At 43.5% G+C, this 19111-nt stretch overlaps 1 protein-coding gene across 6 annotated transcripts in view; it reads left to right on the top strand.

The window, feature by feature from the left end:
- Positions 1-4006: 4006 nt before the first annotated feature.
- The window catches only part of LTK (leukocyte receptor tyrosine kinase), a 181634-nt gene continuing 166529 nt past the window's right edge, over positions 4007-19111 (top strand). For 3 of the 6 annotated variants that reach the window (XM_061611378.1, XM_061611380.1, XM_061611379.1), the window contains exon 1: positions 4010-4168. In XM_061611378.1, coding sequence (XP_061467362.1) covers positions 4108-4168 — 61 coding nt within the window. In that variant the 5' untranslated portion in view covers positions 4010-4107. Of the gene's footprint in view, positions 4169-19111 lie in introns of all 6 variants that reach the window. The other 3 variants (XM_061611376.1, XM_061611377.1, XM_061611381.1) reach the window with 2 other exon arrangements.

Raw genomic sequence — 19111 nt, forward strand, 5'->3', positions numbered from 1 at the left:
AAGTGAAAATGGGCAAAGCTCCTGGGGCTGACAACATCCCTTCCGAGGTATTTAAATCCAATACAGAGTGGTGGGCACCAGTATTAGCAGCTCTTTTTACAAGCATAGACCACTCTGCTTGTATTCCAGAGGACTGGGGTCTTGTTATAATCATCCCCATCTATAAAAAAGGTATAGGATCTGACCCTGCCAACTACAGACCCATCAGCAAGTTATATGCCAGCCATTTACATGAGAAATTGCAATCCTGGTTGGAACAAGAAAACATTCTGGCTGATGTACACGCTGGTTTCAGAGCGGAATGCTCCACTATGGATCACGGCCTTGTTTTAGAACATCTGGTTGAAAAATACACGGCTAATTCCGGGGGAGCCCTTTATTTGGCTTTCATTGACTTTAAATCAACTTTTAACCTGATTCCAAGAGATAGACTTGGGGAGAAACTTGAGGCCACCAACAGTGATAGGCGCCTCTTGACACTTATACGGTGTTTATATGAAAATACCCATCTACGTACCCATCTATAGCCATCTATACCCATCTATAGCACCTCTGTAGGTGGACATTCAGCCTCTACTTAAAAACTCCTAAAAGGCAAAGGACAACTATATACGTAGCCCTGAGCTGCTTAGAGGAAAGGTGGCATATAATGTCATAAAATAGTAGAAATTTGGGCTAGCTTTTTAATAAATATTCTGTAGTGGCCATCCTATTTCTGTATGCCAAGCTACAGTCTGAAGATCTGGGGGATAAAACTGTGGCTTCATGCAGCAAATACTTTTCCAATGCTGAACTCATCTTTCTTTCCATTTGGGAACATGGAAGTTGCTTATACTGAGTCATGTCTAGCTTAGTATTGTCTACACTGTCTGGCAGTGGCTCCCTCCATGGTTAGAGATGGGAGTCTTTCCCAGCCCTACCTGGAAATGCTGGGGATTTAACCTGGGGCCTTTTGCATGCAAAGTCTGTGCTCTTCCACTGAGCTATGGCCCTTCCCTTACTTGCTGGAGCAAGTAGGACTGTCATTTTGAACAGCAGCAGGGAGGAACAAAGGATGAATAAGGAGACTGGGCGGGGGGGGGCAGGACAGAAGAACTATGGCTGCATTTCCTTATTGCTGTTTTGGAACTGCTGAAATAGCCAGCTGAACAGTGATGCAGCTAAGGGTGTGCCTTAGGTCCCAGGTCTGGGCCCCCACAGCCCAGACCCCCCATGACCATACGGAGTATGGCAGATGATGGGGGCAGCAGCAAAAAAGCTCCACATCAGCATCTGGGTGGCATGGGAATGCCAGGGTCCTCTGGGACTGATGCTGGTTGCTGGCACATCCTTTCTTCTATTTTTTAAAAAAATATTGTCAGGGTAGTTTGCAGGGCATTGCAGGGTTACCAATGCTCATTTTATTACTTTAAAAATATAGTATCCCTTTCTACATCTATTTTTTACTTTAAAAATATAAATCCTTTTATTTCTGTAGCAATGATGATGCTATAATTTAAGTGAGTTTAAATGCCGAACTGCATGGGTTTAGAACATTTCCATTTTTATCAGCGTTGGCAAATTGTTTTCTGTTTTTTGCTCTAGTATACGTAGCAACAGTTGTAAACTGTGGAATAGCCATGGGGAGGGGTAAACACAGCCATCTAAAATGCTCCCACCCTTGCAGTACCATTAGGTTTGGGGTCTAAAATTGCAGATGGCTCAGGATGACTCATGACACGAGTGACCTGATAAAGGTTTAAGTTGAGGAGTGAGGAAGATGCTGTCTCTAGTCTCTCTCTATTATTGTTGTTGTTGTTGTTGTTGTTGTTGTCGTCTTTATTTATACCCCGCCCTTTTTCCAAACTGGAATTCAAGGCGGCTTCCAGATAAAAATAAGTACATATCATTAAGAACCTATAAAAATATAAAACATATAAATACATAAAATCAGCATTAAAACAGGATTACTACTCACTACTCTCTACTCACCTGCTTCTGCCCAGAGGATCTCTTTTTCAGAATGTCTGTACAGTAATACCTCAGTTAACACAGTACATGTATTTCTTCCCGGACATGACCTTTGTAACAGAACTTTGGTACCAGAAGTAGGAACAACATGGAAAGAACAGGGATGGGATCCTACACCACAAAAAAAGTATAGCAGTTCAACATATTTCAGCAATCTTTTTATTCAAAACTAACAATACGCATGTCCGAAATGAAGCAACCAGATCAGGTAAGCCTTGCATACAGACCACTTGAAAGCTTCTTCCAAAATGCATCCAGGGATGCCTGTCTTGCTTCCCCTCCCCCTTTTATCATGTAGCATCTCGCTATAGTTATCTAAAGCTTTGAGCACAGTTCTCTCCATACACTCGAGCAGGCAGGCAAGGGGCAGCCACCACTACCCTCTGCTTGCGCTCTCTTTCTCTCTCTCTGTGCCACCCTCCCCTACACTCGAGCAGATGCGTCTGCAGTGAACAGTGCTTCCAGGGCACCTGAAGCACTCTTTATTGTGGAGGCGCCTGTACCACCGGGCAAGGAGCGCCATTCCAGGCATGTGTGAGAGGACTGCCTGCAGGAGCCACAATCTAGTAGACAAGGAGCCACATTCTGACTATGTCAGAGTGTGCAGAGGACCCCCCATGCCCCACCTCCCAAAAAAGACTTTGTTAAAGAAGCTTCTTTCCTGGAGGACTTGTTAACTGATGTATTACTGTACTGTCTTTTTCAGATATCTCAGGGGAACTTCAGGGAAACTAGTGCTGTGTGTCCTTGACATAGTTTTAAACAGCCAACTCCAGCTGATTAAGGGTGAACCATATAGTAAAAAGGTTCCAGTGGCCAAGTGCCAGAGCAGATACACCCACAGGAAATGTTTATACATGTGTCTCCTCCCAAGAAAAATACAGATATGCAAGATATACTCCTGCTGGGAGGAAGGGCAGGATACAAATTTAATAATAATAATAATAATAATAATAATAATAATAATAATATACGGAGTGGCTCTGCTGTTTTCCACTCTTATTAGAAAGGAGGCAGAATTTTTTAAGTTTCCAATAATTTTTTTTTTGAAGCAGGCTTCAAAGTTGTAACATGGAAATTGGCCCAAATCTCCTGCTTTTGTGCAGTTGCAGTTGATGCAAAAATGGCTAGCTGTTCTGGTATTTGGCTATTCCTGTGGGGAACAGGAAGTGATATTAATGTGTGTAGGCAAAGATGAACAGCTGGTATAGCACAGTGGGGAGGAGAGCCTGGCTGGGAGTCCAGAGTCTGCGAGTTCAAATCCCCACTCGTGCCTCCTGGGTGTCAAGGGCCAGCTAAAGATCATCCCCACAGTGAGTGGCTCAGGGGTTATGTGCCCTGCCACCTGTGCAGCCGTGGGCAAGCTGCATAGTCCCAAGGAGCCCAGTTGCCCCCCAGCTGACAGTTGCAGGTAAGGAAGGGGCTGGCTTGTGCAGCTGTGGCAAGCTGAGCAGGCCCTAGCCAGCTGGGGAGGACTAGCCTCAGAGGAAGGCTGTGGCAAGCTGAGCAGGCCCTAGCCAGCTGGGGAGGACTAGCCTCAGAGGAAGGCAATGGCAACCCCCCTCTGAATACCTCTTACCTTGAAAACCCTATTCATAGGGTCGCCATAAGTTGGGATCGACTTGAAGGCAGTCCATTTCCAGGTAAAGATGACTAATTCAAAGCTTAATCTGTACAATTACTATAAACTCCCCCATTAAGCCTAGATACCACTGCCAGGGGTGCCCATGCGAAGTTTACTTGATCCAGGTTTGCACCTTCCTTACAAACAAACCTAGAGGTTGGATGCTGCTCAGCTGACAAAAGCAGCTCTTCCAAGTGAATGCTAATATAAATGGACACACAGGGGTGTTAATAATTCATGCCGTTCTGTTTCTTGAATAGTTGACGGAGGTGACCGTATACTATAGAGGGTGATGAAACCATGAGGGCTTTAGGACCCATGAGAATCTCCCCAAGCAGGAGGTAGAATTCCTCTATAAGCCCGCAAGAGTCCAAGCAGTAACATTAGAGCTTTTGCAGAGCCTTAGAAAGAAGGACTGGCACACAGGGAAAGGGTCAGTGCTGACAGGCAAACATCTTGGACCCAGCAAAGGGATGGATTTCCCCCTGCATCTGGTTCTCTGTCTTCAGCTAGCAGTCTGGACTGCCACACTGGGTAAGTCTCTTGGCTGTTGGCGTATTTTCATTCCTTCCTGGTGCAGAATGTGTTGGACTTCAATTCTAATAATAGTAATTATTATTCACCTTTTTGAAAGTTGATGAGGGGAAAGCTAAATGGAAAGGAAAGTAAGCACAGGAAACTCACCCAGTGGTTCTCACAGTAGACTGTTTTATCTAAAACTGATCACTGCCAAACAGATTTCAATCATGTACATTTTGCTATAAAATGTAGACTTTTGGTGATGGTGGTGGGCTAACACTGAGTTGGGGTGGGTTATGAAAACTGGAAGTGGATTTTACTAGGATGAGAGATGAACTGAACTGCCGGATCTTATGCTGATGCTGACAATGCTTGACTAGTGTTTTGGCTGAGGTTGTTTCCAAAGAGAGCTGGGAGCCTGCCTGGTACAACTCATGGATTTGCTAGTGGATGCTTTTGGGGGTGAGGGACAAATATGGAGGGGACTTGGAGGGGAAGATGTGCTGGAGACAAGAGAAGGTACTTTGTGTGAGAGTAGAGGGGCTGGTTTATTAGAGAGCTGGAGGAAAAGGATATGACAATTGGGCCACCTAAGGAGTGGTGCCTAAGCTGAGTTTCAAACAGAGGCTCTGTTTAGGTTTGTTTACCATTGTCAGCTTTACTCCAAACCTCAGAGAAAGGAATGAAATAAGAGTGACTTGGGAACTCTGGACAGGGCAGAGGAGTTGGAAGAATGGAAAGGAAAGGAAATTGCTCTCTGTTTAAAGGGTGGCTGCAAAGACGGGCAAAATAGGCATTTTATCACCTTTTTTTAAAAACCTCACTCTTCAGCCAAACAGGCTCCTGAAGCAATGTATGACATTAAAAAAACACCCTCCAATTTAAAATCAACAATAAAATGCAATTTAAGCAAGACAATAACAGAGCACACTTATTTGAATGTGGCACATTGTACAGTATCTCCTGGCCATGTCCTTCAAACTAGCTGAGTACAGAGTTGATTGCCCAAATACTGGGAAACTTCAACAGAGTTGTAGAAGACTGTCAACCCCTTTGGGCAGCGAGGGATTCATTTCCGTTACTTAGTAAAAGCCGTTTTAGTGCCAACTCATAACAATAAAAAGTAACAATGGTACAAAGCCAAGAACGAAAGTTAACTGAAGTATTTATTCTTACATTTCTCATATCTCTGTTCTTGCCTAAGCAGAGCTTGGAAAAGTTACTTTTTTGAACTACAACGCCCATCAGCCCAAGCCAGTGGCCATGCTGGCTGGGGCTGATGGGAGTTGTAGTTCAAAAAAGTAACTTTTCCAAGCTCTGATTATTATGCGTATTTGATGCTCTAACATTGTCTGCCACTTCTATTTGTCCAAAACAAAGAAAAAAATCAACTTGTTTATGAGTTTGGCAGCTAGGAGTCCTTGACTTTTCTGTATACATTTAAGATCTGCTCGTTCTTCTGAGGTATACATTGTTTTGACTCTGAGGGAGCCACTATTCATTTCAGCAGGGAGCTCTATTGAAAAATGTGCACGAGGTAGAAATTGAAGAGATTTTGCATGTTGCTGGTTTTGAAGGTTTCCCCTCTTATATGGGATGCTACTTTATTTTTTAAACAGTCACAGCTGCTTGCCCACAAAAGCAGAACACTGCATCTTCTTAACCAGCATGTGCTTGTCATATGATTGAAAAGCACGGAACACCACTAGGGAGCGCTGAATTTTAAATCTTTGTGCAGTTTTCCCAGACTGCCAGTTGGCTTTTTAATCTCTAGTTTAAACTTACTGGTGAACCAGACAAGGAAAGTAGAATGAAGCACAGAGAGTCACATTATCCTCTGACTGAGCAGATTCGGAAAAGCTTAAACTAGACACATAAAAAGTGTGAAGCATACTACTGGGTATAGAATTTAATACTCTGATAGCCACTCTGAGCTTTTAGTGCTTGTATTTTGAAAAGCAAGTTTCTAGCATTTACGGTACAGACAGCCTTTCCCAAACTTTGGGTCCACAGGAACTAGGCTTGGAAATCTGGGGTAAATGTGTCCGGAAACTGTCAGATCAGGAAAAGAGAGGGGAGTCAGTAGAATTTCCAGTGGTCAGCAAAGAGTACTCTAGTGTTTGGTTCACCTCCCAGTTTGCAGAATTCATAAAATTTAAATTATATATATGCAAGTTGCTTCATTTCAACCCTCCAATGTTTTGAAGATGGAAGTAAGGTCACATTTGTAATCCCTATTAATCATACCAAAAATTGCTTCTTGTGTCCCCCCAGCCCATACACATTGCGAGGGCTCCCCATCTTCTGTATGTATTTTATTCTGCAGTATTTAAACACCAGGAAGGTGACTGTACATGAAGCTAAACTTATATTAGAAAAGACATAATTGTCCCTATAATCAACCTCCTCAGCAGTTGCACTGTGTGAAATAACTAGCTGTGCACTGCACTGAGCCATAATGTTCATGTCCAAGCATCTGTATCATATGCACTAGAGGCAAAATGCATCCAGCCGCCTACTCAGAGATTTAACTTCTGGAGACCCTGTAGAGGGAGGTGAAACATGCTAGCAAGTCACAATAATAAGCATCAAAACCAAAAAGAGCAAAGAATATTGTAGCACCTTAAAAAGCAAAGGCAGTTGTGTTGGTCAAGTAGAAAAAAATATTCTAAAATCCACAATTGGGAAATGCTTATATTAGGAGCAACCAAAATGTCACAAAATAGTGAGCAAGTGTTTGAGTTCTTCAGCTCTCTTCCTCAGACTAGATGCAGGAAGCTCTGGGGAACTCCAAAGCTTGCTTTCTCTTTTGTGACATTTTGGTTGGTCCTAATAAATGTATTGCTCAAGTGTGGATTTTGGAATAGTAAGCATGCTAAGCATCATTCCCTATGGTGATTTTCCAGGGGCTGGGGGTCAGAAAACAGGAACTGCCCCTGATAAATAGGGCCCAGTTAAGAACATAAGACAAGCCTGCTGGATCAGGCCAGTGGCCCTTCTATCTCATCCAGCATCCTGTTCCCACAGTGGCCAACCAGATGCCTGTGGAAAGCTGGCAAGCAGGACCTGAGCACAACAGCTCTTTACTTTCCTTCCTGTGGTTTCCAGCAACTGGTATTCAGAAGCATACTTCCTCTGAACACATGAAGCAGTGTACGTGATTTGCATCATTTACAAAGGTTGCAGGGAATCTGTTTTGCATAAGGTACACAAGCTTTGGTTTAAGCTCATCATGGGAACTTGGGTTTCCCTGTCTTTTAGTGGAATGTCTGTGGGGGAAATCCTCCATTCATAATTGAACTGCTTTTGTTGAAGATGGAATCGCACTGAATTTAGTGATTGCTTTGTTGTTGTTGCTATTAGAGATTTGTACTGAGTGAGTGGTGGGTTTTAGGGCCCTTTGTGAGGAAAATGAAAAGCTTCCCATCAACATACACATGCACATGCAGGAGGGAACAGGGAAAAATGCGGAAGAACCCTCCACAAACATCACACTGCAAGTTCCATGAGAAAACTATGTAGACCATCTCCAATGCACAAAATATCAGAACTGAGAAGGGCAAAAATAAAACAGCATTGCTGTTGGAAAATGGGATCTCGCTGTTTTTCATTGATGGCGTTCTATACCCTAAAATCAGCAAAACAAAGACCAGTAAAATAAATTCCAGTGATGATTGCTACTGGGTCACTGTGCTCCTTTGTAGAAAGAGTGATCTGTTTCTGATCCAGTGCACTGTGATAATGTTCATGTCAGCAGAACCCACAGAAACCGATTTGTAACAGACAGCAGTTTAGTAATTGAGCACGGGAAGATGGATTGTTACAGTTCCAACACTGTCTTAGTAGATTATGTTTGTAACAAGAGCCTTTCTGTCCAGTCTCTTGCTTTCAGCCTTTCTTAATATACACAGTGAAATCAATGGGAATGAGAAAGACTGAGCTGCAAAATATTCATGACTGCCTAACATGAGTGATGCCTTCCTAATGATTACTGAATATACTGAGAGTATTACATAGCTTGTATAAGTCTGTGTAGTTCTATATGCATGTACAGGTAGCAGAAGTTGCTTTTCTTTGTGTGTGTAGAAGACTTAACATAAGAAGTCCCCTGTTGGATTAGGCCAAAGGCCCATCTAGTCCAACAGCCTGTTCTCCCAGTAGCCAACCAGATGCCTATGAGGAGCCCACAAGCAGGACCTGAGGGCAATAATGTTGTCCCCACTTGTTATTCCCAGCAACTGGCATACCGCCTCTAACAGTGAAGGTAGATCATAGCCATCATGGCAAGTAGCCATTGATAACCTCATCCTCCATAAATTTGTTTAATCCTCTTTGAAAGCCACCCATCAATACCTCTAGTGGCCACACATAGGTGTCCCACAAGGTTTCTCCTTTATGGAGAAGAACATGTGAGCACGCAAAATACGTTAGCATGCAAAAAATAATAATCAAAAACTCATCTGGATTTTCCAGGAAAACTCAATATCAGAATCCAGATTCCAGTGCCTGGTGAATTTTCCGTAGATAGCATTAGGAGGAGTAGGTAAGATTTCTAGTGGTGACAGAGTAGGTGTGCACCATCCTGCACAGTTGTTGCCTAGCAGAAGCAAAATAATTATGGCAAACCAGAAAATATGTGCACAATTACATAATTTTTTAAGGTTGATTTTAGCTTTCATTGCATTTGATTTTGGGTCCACATAGTTTTATTTGTGTGCATGCATGTGCACACATGCATACACATGAAAAGAATTAAGAGCCCTGGATATAAGCATAGCTATATTATATATTTTACTGAAACCAGCGTGGTAACCACTGTTGACACCAAACATTTCCCCAAAATGAGAATTTGTGCTTTATAATTCAGCACTGGATCTTTTCTTCAAGTAGTCAGAAATGTAATGATGAAAACATGCATAACCATTTCATAATATGACATTAAAAGAACAAAACTGTTGGGGCGGGGATGAGGTTTCCAGGGCTGATTCACACAAGGGTAGATTCTGCCTATATATGAGCAGTCTCAATCTTTCTCAGGCACATATTTGTATAGACAAAGTAATGTGAACAAAATTGTCACAGAGTCTTATGATTGTGGTGGAGGTCAACTGTACCTGTGAATATCTGGTTCACACATGACATTTGTCCACTTGAGCTTGTGTTCTAGGATGTCTGTGGCTTCTTATATGTAGATGACCATGCCTTGTGTGAATAAGCCTCCAAGTATTTATGAAAAGGGAATGAGTGCAGAAGGAAGAAGAGAACAGATTCTGACCTGGTGGAAACCTGTATAAGCAACTTTTTGTATCAGTCACATTTCAAGACCCTCAAGACATCTTTTTGTCAAGGTCCAACTATGAAATGCTGTTAACTTAAACAGGAAAAAGAATCCAATTTATTTTCATTTCCATACAGTGTATTTATTTTATTGAACCATATGCATAGCTGGAACTTTTGTGCTTACAGTCTACCTCTTCGGTTGGATCTTGTTTTCTTTGATGGAGGTGTAACTGTAATAATGTTAATCTGTGCTTATACCCTTCCAGTTGCGTCTGCAGTTATGAAGCTCATTCTGGGTTATTATAGCACAGAATTCTCTATCAGTTAACTTGACAGAAACTTTTGGTTCAGAGACATGACAGATGGTGAGGAGAAATTCGTTTGTGTAAAGAAGAGGGCTTGGTGACAAGTGTGAGAAAGCCTGTGAGGAACAGGTGAATGAGAGCTTTAATGAAAGATGAGTGATCAGGGAGGGGGAATAGATTTCTGCTGTGGAACTGGTAACAAGTTGAATAGCAAAGTCCCAGAGAACTTAGCCTGTCTTTCTGTAGTCCCTCTGACATATAAAGCTAGAGATCAAGCCTAGGAGAGGCACTTTTATTTATTTATTTTATTTATCAAAATTTATATACCACTTGAATGTAAACACCTCTAAGCAGTTTACAAACAAAAACACAACATTTGGAATATGGCAGCAATGTCCTGTATAACCAGTGCAGGTAGAGCAAACTAAGCAGAGAGGAAATACGGGCACAATACCTTGCTAATGGTTTCTACTGTAGGAATTCACTGCGTTTTTCAGGCACATTTTCTGTCTCTAGAAAAACGACCTGACCCAGAATGGGTATAGATGACTTCACACTGACCCTTACCTTACACTTTGTCTTTATGGCAAAATCTAGCCCATGCTGACTGTTAGATAAATCTTTCTTACACAAGCAATTGAGTCTCCAATATACGTAGGCCAGTCTCTCTCTCTCTCCCACGCACACACACAAACTTCAGGAACAAAATCTTCAGAATCTTAAGAATGAAGATATTACTGGCAAATTGAAATATCATTTTGTGCCAATACTATTTTTTACAATACCATATATAAACAGACATGTTTATATAAGTGCTCATAAAGTGCCCATCAGTATGATGGACCATATATGCCAGACCACTGCCTCTCGCTCATATTAAGTGCCTCTTCCATTTTGTCACTTTCCAGAATAGACCTGCAAGACATTTCCTCCCCTGTAGTCTGTGTATCCATGACAAGCCAGTGCCGCCTTGAAGCTGCAGTGGTGGCAGCATCACAGCTGCAGAAGGCTGAGACAATAGACCACCTCTTGCAAGGTTCCTGCTAAATGCAATACTCACCACTATCTCTTTTCATGTTCATGATGGGCTTCCTCTGTATGCATGCCTTCTAATGGATAGGACACAAAGCACTTAAAGTCCAGTGTGACCAAATGACCAGTGTGTGTGTGCGTGCGCATGTATGTGTGTGTGTGAGTGAGCAAGAGAATAAATAAACACACACACACAAACACTCTATAGTCCTATAGTCCATAGCCCCACTCATTGCTACTGCCATACAATGCACTTGCAATTGCTAGAGTACAAAAGCGTGCTTGATTCCACCCCTTGCTCCCTAATGGCAGTGAATGATGAATTTGATGGTGATAAGGAACAGGAGGAAAGTTCTTTCCCCCATCTCCTGGTCCCTTATCCATCAAAGAAGCCACCACCACTGGCATGGCCAGTGCCCAGGCTGCTTTTCCAAACATGTTTCTTCTGATCAGTGGTTGTGTGCATCAGAAGGCACAAGCAAAGGAGACCAAGTGTTAGCAACATTGAAGGATAGCTCCGGGTAGACAGATTTGGGAGGATGTCACCCAAGAAAACCTCTTCTTATGTGAAAAATCCTTTATAAAAGATCATCTGTTACAACATGATCTCTCTAATAAACTGAGAAAAATGGCAGAATCTTCTTTTTCTCTGTAGCAAAGAGATCTTGGACACACACAAACACACCACCATTGTGCTCTTGGTGTTCAGTCAGTGATAGGTACTGTCAACCCAATGTTGGCACAATATCAGCATAGACACCCTACACAGCCATAACTTTGGCCTCAACCGGCACAAGAAGAGTTAGCAATGATTCTGGCTGTGCCCAACAGGCGTAAGTCAGGGACAGGACTGCACATTTAATATAGTTGATTCTTATCAGTTTAATTAGACCTGGTATAGGCTACTTTAATGTATTTCTTTGGACTTTACACCAAAGGTTGTGGGTTTTTGGCTTCATCTCACACTAGAATATAAACCAGCATGAAACAAAATATACATTTGTAAATGCATGTATGCAAAGGTTTCTAGATTGTGGCACCAAAAGCAAATAAACAAAACCCCAGGGGAAAAAGCTACTTCACTAGAAGGACCAACCACAAGAGGGAGATGAGGCACATATATTTCTGACCATTGTATAATGTTATATGCATCTGTTGAGTCCCAAAGACAGGGTCTTTACATAAATGTATTTATTTATTTATAAGTTTAATTATAAACCACCAACTCATAAGAAAAATACCAGTCAGTGTACCATAAAATCATTAAAACCTCATAAAACACAGAATGAATGACCAACAGTGACTCAAATTGATTGTCTAAAACTGCTTGGCAAAAAAAATAAGTAATGAAATGTCAAAATTGTAGGGCTTCTGTCTGATTTCCATAGGAACAGTGTTCCAGCATATTGGTGCTACTGTGCTGACAAATGCAAGATAACTGTAGGACAGTCAAGACTTTTTCAGATGATGGCTGTGATCTGGCCAGTGTATAAGGGGCAAGACGGTTCAGGCTTCAGGTGACCTGGTCCTAGACTGTTTAGGGCTTTATACAGTAGTACCTTGAACTTAGCTCAGTCATCAGAACAGAAGAAGAGCCTGCTGGATCAGGCCAATGGCTTATCTAGTCCAGCATCCTGTTCTCACTGTGGCTAACCAGATACCTATGGGAAGTCTGCAAGCAGAACCCGAGCACAAGAGCACCGGCAGCCAGTATAGAGCTTCCAACAACAATGTAATATGTTAATATGGAGCTGCTCCAGCCAAAAGCTGGGCTGCCAATTCTCCACTAGCTGCAATTTCCGAACCAACATCAAGGGCAGCTCCACGTAGAACAAATTGCAATAGTTCAGTCTAGAGTCAGCCAAGACCTGCACCACTGTGGTCAAGGTATCCCAATCCAGGAATAGCTGTAGTTCTTTGCTGCTGACCATGAACTTGCACTACAAAGCTTAACATATAATACATTATCAATTGTATATACAAAATCACTTTTCAGTTTGGTATATGAAATATGCAAAATATTTAAAATGCATATTATTTCTCAGCAGAAATAGCAATTGTGCATATGCAAATAGATAAGGACTGGAAGCGACAGATCATATTGCAATAATAAAGGTGGATACTGTACAAGAATAAGGTCCCATCTGCACTGTACATTTAAAGCAGTATCATACCACTTTAAACAGTCATGGCTTCCCTCAAAGAATCTTGGGAGCTGTAGTTTGTTAAGGATACTGAGAGTTGTTAGAAGACCCCTATTCCCCTTACAGAGTGACAATTCCCAGAGTTCCCTGGGAAGAGGGATTGATCATTAAATTATTCTGAGTAAAAATACCCACTTGAAAGTAACATAAGGATTTTTTTCCCAAGTAAAAAAATGAATAGGATTGAGATGTGAGGCTGCTTCATAAATTTCCTCTTTTGACTTTTCTATTTAATTTCCCCACCCCACCCCGGATTTCTTATATCCACCCTGCTTATTTGTATTGTACATTTTGAACATAGTTCTTCTTTTTTAGAATATCCTTTTTAGCCTTTAAATATGTGGAAAAGTGTGCTTGTGACTTTTAAATATTGTGCTTACATTCTAATATTGTATTAGTGGATTACACTCCAGAAAATATGCAAACAATCTAATTGAAATGTTTATGTATAGTTGTTATGCAAGTAATCTTGTTTCATATGCATTTGATTCTTATTTGTTTATTTAGGGTGCTTATATACCCCTTTTCATCAGCAGGTGACCTCAAAGCAGTTTCCATAACAATTAATGAAACAATATCATCAAAAACATTCACAGAGCATCATTAGAACATCGAGAGTAAAACCAAAACTAGAAAAGACTCAAGGCTCAAAGCAGTCCAATGTGGCCTCTGAAAGCTACAGAGAAAACAGCAGAATCCCATCAATGTTGTGTCTGTCTATGCCTCCAATGGGAGGATGTTCCACAGCTGGGGTGTCACTACCAAGAAGCCCTGCTCCAGATCCCTACACAGCAAACAACACCTATTGGTCAAGCCCCAAACAGGGGCTCCTCTGCTGATCTCAGGCTTCAGGCTGGTGGATGTGGGGAGAGGCCCTCTGCCAAATGCTTAGGTTCTGAGTCAAGGATAGGAAATGTTTTTCAGCCTGAGGGCCGCATTCCTTTCTGGACCACCTTCTGGGGGCCACATGCCAGTGGGCAAAGCAACAAATGTGAATGTTACCTTTGTACAATAGGCTAGTTGCCACACACTCACAAACCCTTTTCCATCCAGGCAAGCAACAGGCATTATCAGAGTTCAAGGAAAGTTCTGGCCAAGCAAAAACACTCAAGAAAGGTGCGCAAAGCAGGACCAGTAAGGGATGTGGCCTGGGGAGAGGAGCAGGTGAGTGGGCTTGTAAAGAGTCCTGAGGACCAACCAGATATAGAGGTCTGGAGGTTTCCCATCCCTGTTCTAAGTCATTCCAGGCTTTATATTTTAGCATTAGCACCTGGAATTGGGCCTGATAATGCATAAGCAGCCAGTGCAGACCCCACAAAATAGGTGTTATCTGACATTGCACAGAAATACTTGTCAGTGTCCTGGTGGCTGCGTTCTGTGCTAGCTGCAGTTTCTGGGTCATTTTTGAGAGCAGCCCTGCGTAGAATGCTTTACAATAGGCTAGATGGGAAGTGACTAGAGCATGCAAAACTGTTACCAGGCTATATTTGTGCAGGAAATATCTGTAAATAGGCACACTTAGCCAACAAGGCCACCTGCGCTGCAACCGACAAAGCTGAATCCAGGAGTAGTCCCAGACTACACACCTATGTCTTCAGGGGGAGTGTGACTCTGCCTAGGACAGACCAAATCCCAGAAATTGGAACCATCCATCAAGTGTTCCTCCATCTCATCAGGATTCAGCTTCAGTTTATTGACCCCCATCCAACCCATTTCTACCCGCAGGGCACTGATTCAACACACACACATCAGTATCTGACTCAAATGGTATAGAGTTGGGTGTCATGAGCATATTGATAGCACTAAGGTCCAAGCCCCTTAATGCCTGTACCCAATAGCTTCATGTAGATGTTGAACACAATTTGGAACAAAATGGAACCCTCAGGACTCCATAGCCCATAGAAGTCCAAGGCACACAGGAGCTGAGCAGAAGTCTCCCAGTGCTGTCTGGGAACAGCCCTGCAGATAGAAGCAGAACAACCAAACAACTGTGTTCCAACTTCCAAGAGGACACTATGGTTCAAAGGCTGCTGAGAGATCAATGAGAATCAACTCATGCTGTATAACTCTATGGTAAAAACCCAGGGGCGTAGCTGTTTGGGGTTGTAGACCCTTGCGTTTTGGGGAGCAGGGTCCCAGGCAGATCCCTATGCATGAGCCAATCAGTATGAAAGGGGAGCATGTTAGCTACTGAGAAAAGTCCTTGTCCTTTTGTGCTGATTTGAGCCAATCAGAGTGAAAGGAGGTGAATCAGCCACTGAGAAGATTCTTCTCAGTAGCTAACACACAGCCTCCCCTTTCATGCTGATTGGCTCTTTAGGGACGTCTGTTGTAATGGAGTGTGGACTCGGAGATGACACGGAGAGCAAGGGAGACGAGGAAAAGTAGAAAGGGGGTTATGGCTGTGAGGGAGCACCACTGTTACTATCACGAAGGGACCTTGCACTTCTGAATTTGCCACCACACTACTGGCAAAATGCAGATATTCTGTATGACCTGCAACATGTGTTGGACCAGTGATGTACTGGTGGGCATGAAGACCTGAGCTAGTGTTTATGTTGAAGTCCCCCAATATAATCAACAGGGGGAGTCTCCAACATCACCCCTCAGACTGTGTCAACCTTGCTCTGGTAGGAGGTCTGCTGGGGAGTGGAGTGAGTACCATTGTTGTATACAGAACCACACAACCCTGTTCTGTCTCTACTGCTCAACACCAGGAACAACACCACAAATCCAGTGCCCAGGGACATTGGTTTCCTGGTGAGATAGATGAATCTTTTGTAAAGTATCAATGCCAGGTTGGCCCCCTCACCCACAGTCAAGTCATGGATGACAGAAGTTTTGTTATGGACCCACCTGGTGTTCACCAGCAGCACTGGAAGATGGGAGGGCAGGTTGGCATGGCTAATTATGTATTGGCAGTTGGAGGGTGTCAATCCAGAATGGGCAGTGGTTGTCTGTCAGCAGATCCCTGCTGCTTCTGTTCCTTATCCCCCCAGACCAGGCTTCCAATATATTACTTGCAACAGAACCACTTCTTTAATTTTATTTATTATTTAAGAAATACATATGCCACTCTTCATCAGTGCAGTTTACAACATGGTAACGTAATGTAAATGCAGAACATAATATCCATATAATACAAAAAAATCAAACAGTTACATAAACACAGTTCCTAATAATAAACACTACATAATACATAATATTAGATAATACATAATAGCATATCATACATCATCAGCAATGCACCAGCAGCAGTGTTAAATTGTTAACCATGTCAGCCCAGCAATAAATTTATCCTTTGTGAACTTTTGAGAACGGATTTACATATTTTACCATTGGTGTAAGATGGCATCTTTAGAAATTTAGACTGAACCTTAGACATTGTTTAATATCCCTAAACCACAAACATTTCTTAAGTTTACTACCGTGTCAATCCTATGCAGTTAGGTCCTAGGCCCATTAAACTCATCAAGCATGCCTAAGTCTGCATAGTATCATGTTCCCTGTGTCCATGTCCCAGCATTGCCCAGAGGTTGATTCAGATGACAAACAAGTCACCCTACGGGGGGTAAGGGCGGTAGGAGCTATCAGCACCCCATTCTTCACCATCCCAGCCTGAGGATGTAGCTCTCCTGTAATTTCACAGCCATGCCAGATCATACGACTGCAGAATGAGCCTCTGGCCCTTTAAGGATTGCAGACAGCACTCCCAGGGTGGTGGAACCACTGGGAGGAAAGCCCTTGCCAGCCTACCATAGCATTGCAACGATGATGGAGCTTTGCTGAAACAACATGTTTGAAAGCTCAGCCAACAGGGTCCACTGGAGCCCTGGCCTGGCTTGGCCATTTCTTCCGCTTCTGCAGCAAGCACCAAACCCAGCAGAACTGGATACATAGGACAGGACTACATGGCTTACAATGCACACTAACAAAACTTGGGAAGTCAGCAGAATTCCAAAAGTCTCCAGACTCTGATTGTGCATTACATAGCAAATCCCTTCATTGCACCAGCCATTTTTTGTAACGTATCAGCACCACTATGCTTGACAACAGCCCGTATGACTTTTACAAACACCCAGTGCATTTTGTTTGATCCAGATAACTTTGCTTCCCTGACTTTGAAATAGAAAGTTTCCTCTCTAAATACACACGCAATGTGCTTATGTACACTAGTCTTGGTAAAGGCCAGTAGCAAGCACCCACAAATCAAGAACATATCCAGCTGAACCTCCTCCAAGAAAGCGTGCTGGGAAAATAAAGGGTAACGGTTTGATGGCATGGCACTGCTAGAGGAACATCTGTATGCTGCCATTATTTCCCTCGTGTATTTGCAGAGGGTGTGGATTAGCTTGGTTACAAAGAGTTGTAGTAGGATATATAAAAACACCGCTACATACAGCCAAATAGTTGTTCCTGCATGTTTAACAGCCATACTGCAATACAATTCCATATGTTTGTGAGTTTCTCTCCCCCTGTATTCAAAAGAAGTGATGATTAAAATAAATAAAAAGGTGCCCTTTTTGTTTGGCTTTATTCAGCTCATTTAAACAAAAACACCCCAGATTCTTAATGATTTCCCAGGTTTACTTGGGGTCTCCCTTTAATAAAGAAACAAAAGCATGTTAACAATAGGCACATCCTTTCAGTCTGGGAATGATTTCAAGGCAAGCACTACCTCGGTATGGGACACTCGTCAACAGTCAAGACAGGGAGGGGGACATGTGTAGACCAGAGGGGAGTGCTGTGGGAGGGGTGGGGAGCCATGACATTATAAGGCTAGGCGGCAGATCCTGGAGAGGTGTGGGTGGCAGGCCACGCCAGTTTAGGGGAACAAGGGATAGATGCATTATACCCATCCCCTGTTCCGGGCCTGTCCACAACCAGAAGACAACTGGGGGATGTAAGACTCCATCCAACCTTCGACTGCTGTTGTGCAACGCCAGGTCTGTAGTTCAGAAAACATCGCTCATCCACGATCTTATCCTGGATGAGAACGCAGACCTGCTGTGTATTACGGAGACCTGGCTGGATGAGGCCTCAGCTCCCATACTTGAGGCCATGTGCCCAGCCGGTTTCCAATACGCACAGCAGCCGAGGATTGGTAGGCGGGGAGGGGGAGTGGCAGTTATCTATCGGGAGTCCTTGGTTTTCACCAGACCCCCTCTCCACGAGACCAAGTTTGTTGATTGTATGTACTGGAGGTTGGGAGCAAAGGGCAGTTTAGGGATTCTGCTTGTGTACCGCCCACCCCGCTGCACGGCAGACTCCCTGACCGAGGTGCTCAAGGTGGTCTCGGGTGTGCGGCTGCTCTCCCCCAACCTATTGGTTTTGGGGGATTTCAATGTGCACGCTGAGACCACTCTCACGGGAGCCCCTCGGGATTTCATTGAAACCATGACTTCTTGGGAACTGTTCCTAAGTAATACAGGCCCCACCCATGTAGCCGGTCATACTATTGACCTTGTGTTTGTCTCGGGAGAGGAGGGAAGTGTTCTGAAAATGGGGGCTGTTTCTTCTAACCCCGTGTCATGGTCAGATCACTATCTGGTGAATATGGACCTCTCAATGCCACATACCCTCCGCAGGGGACAAGGACCGATTAGGATGGTCTGCCCCAGACGCCTGATGGAGCCTAAGGGATTCCTGAAGGTGCTGGGTGATTTGGAGCTCACTGAAGGACGCCCGGTCGAGACCCTGGTGGTGGAATGGAACAGGGAGATCACTAGGGCGATAGACCGGGTGGCTCCGAAACGTCCTCTTCCCCTGAATAGAACTCAGACTGCACCCTGGTATACACCACGGTTGTGGGGTCTGAGACAGGAGGTGAGACGACTAGAACGCCGGTGGCGGAAATCTCGCACTGAAGACGATCGGATACTGGTTAGAGCGGCAATAGTGGCCTACCAGTTGGCAACAAAGGCAGCAAAGAGGCAATTCTTTGCTGCCTTTATTGCGTCGGCAGAGTGTTGTCCCAAGAGGTTGTTCCAAGTGGTCCGAAGCCTGGTCGGTCCAGTTGCTCAGGAACCCATGGAGCACTCCAAAGCCTCCTGTGACACATTTGCTAAACACTTTGCCGATAAAATCGAGCGCCTGAAGAGCATGATTCCGTACGCCGTGGTTACAGGCAGTGGGCC

The sequence above is a fragment of the Rhineura floridana genome, chromosome 2, assembly GCF_030035675.1.
Source record: "Rhineura floridana isolate rRhiFlo1 chromosome 2, rRhiFlo1.hap2, whole genome shotgun sequence".
Classification (NCBI taxonomy): domain Eukaryota; kingdom Metazoa; phylum Chordata; class Lepidosauria; order Squamata; family Rhineuridae; genus Rhineura; species Rhineura floridana.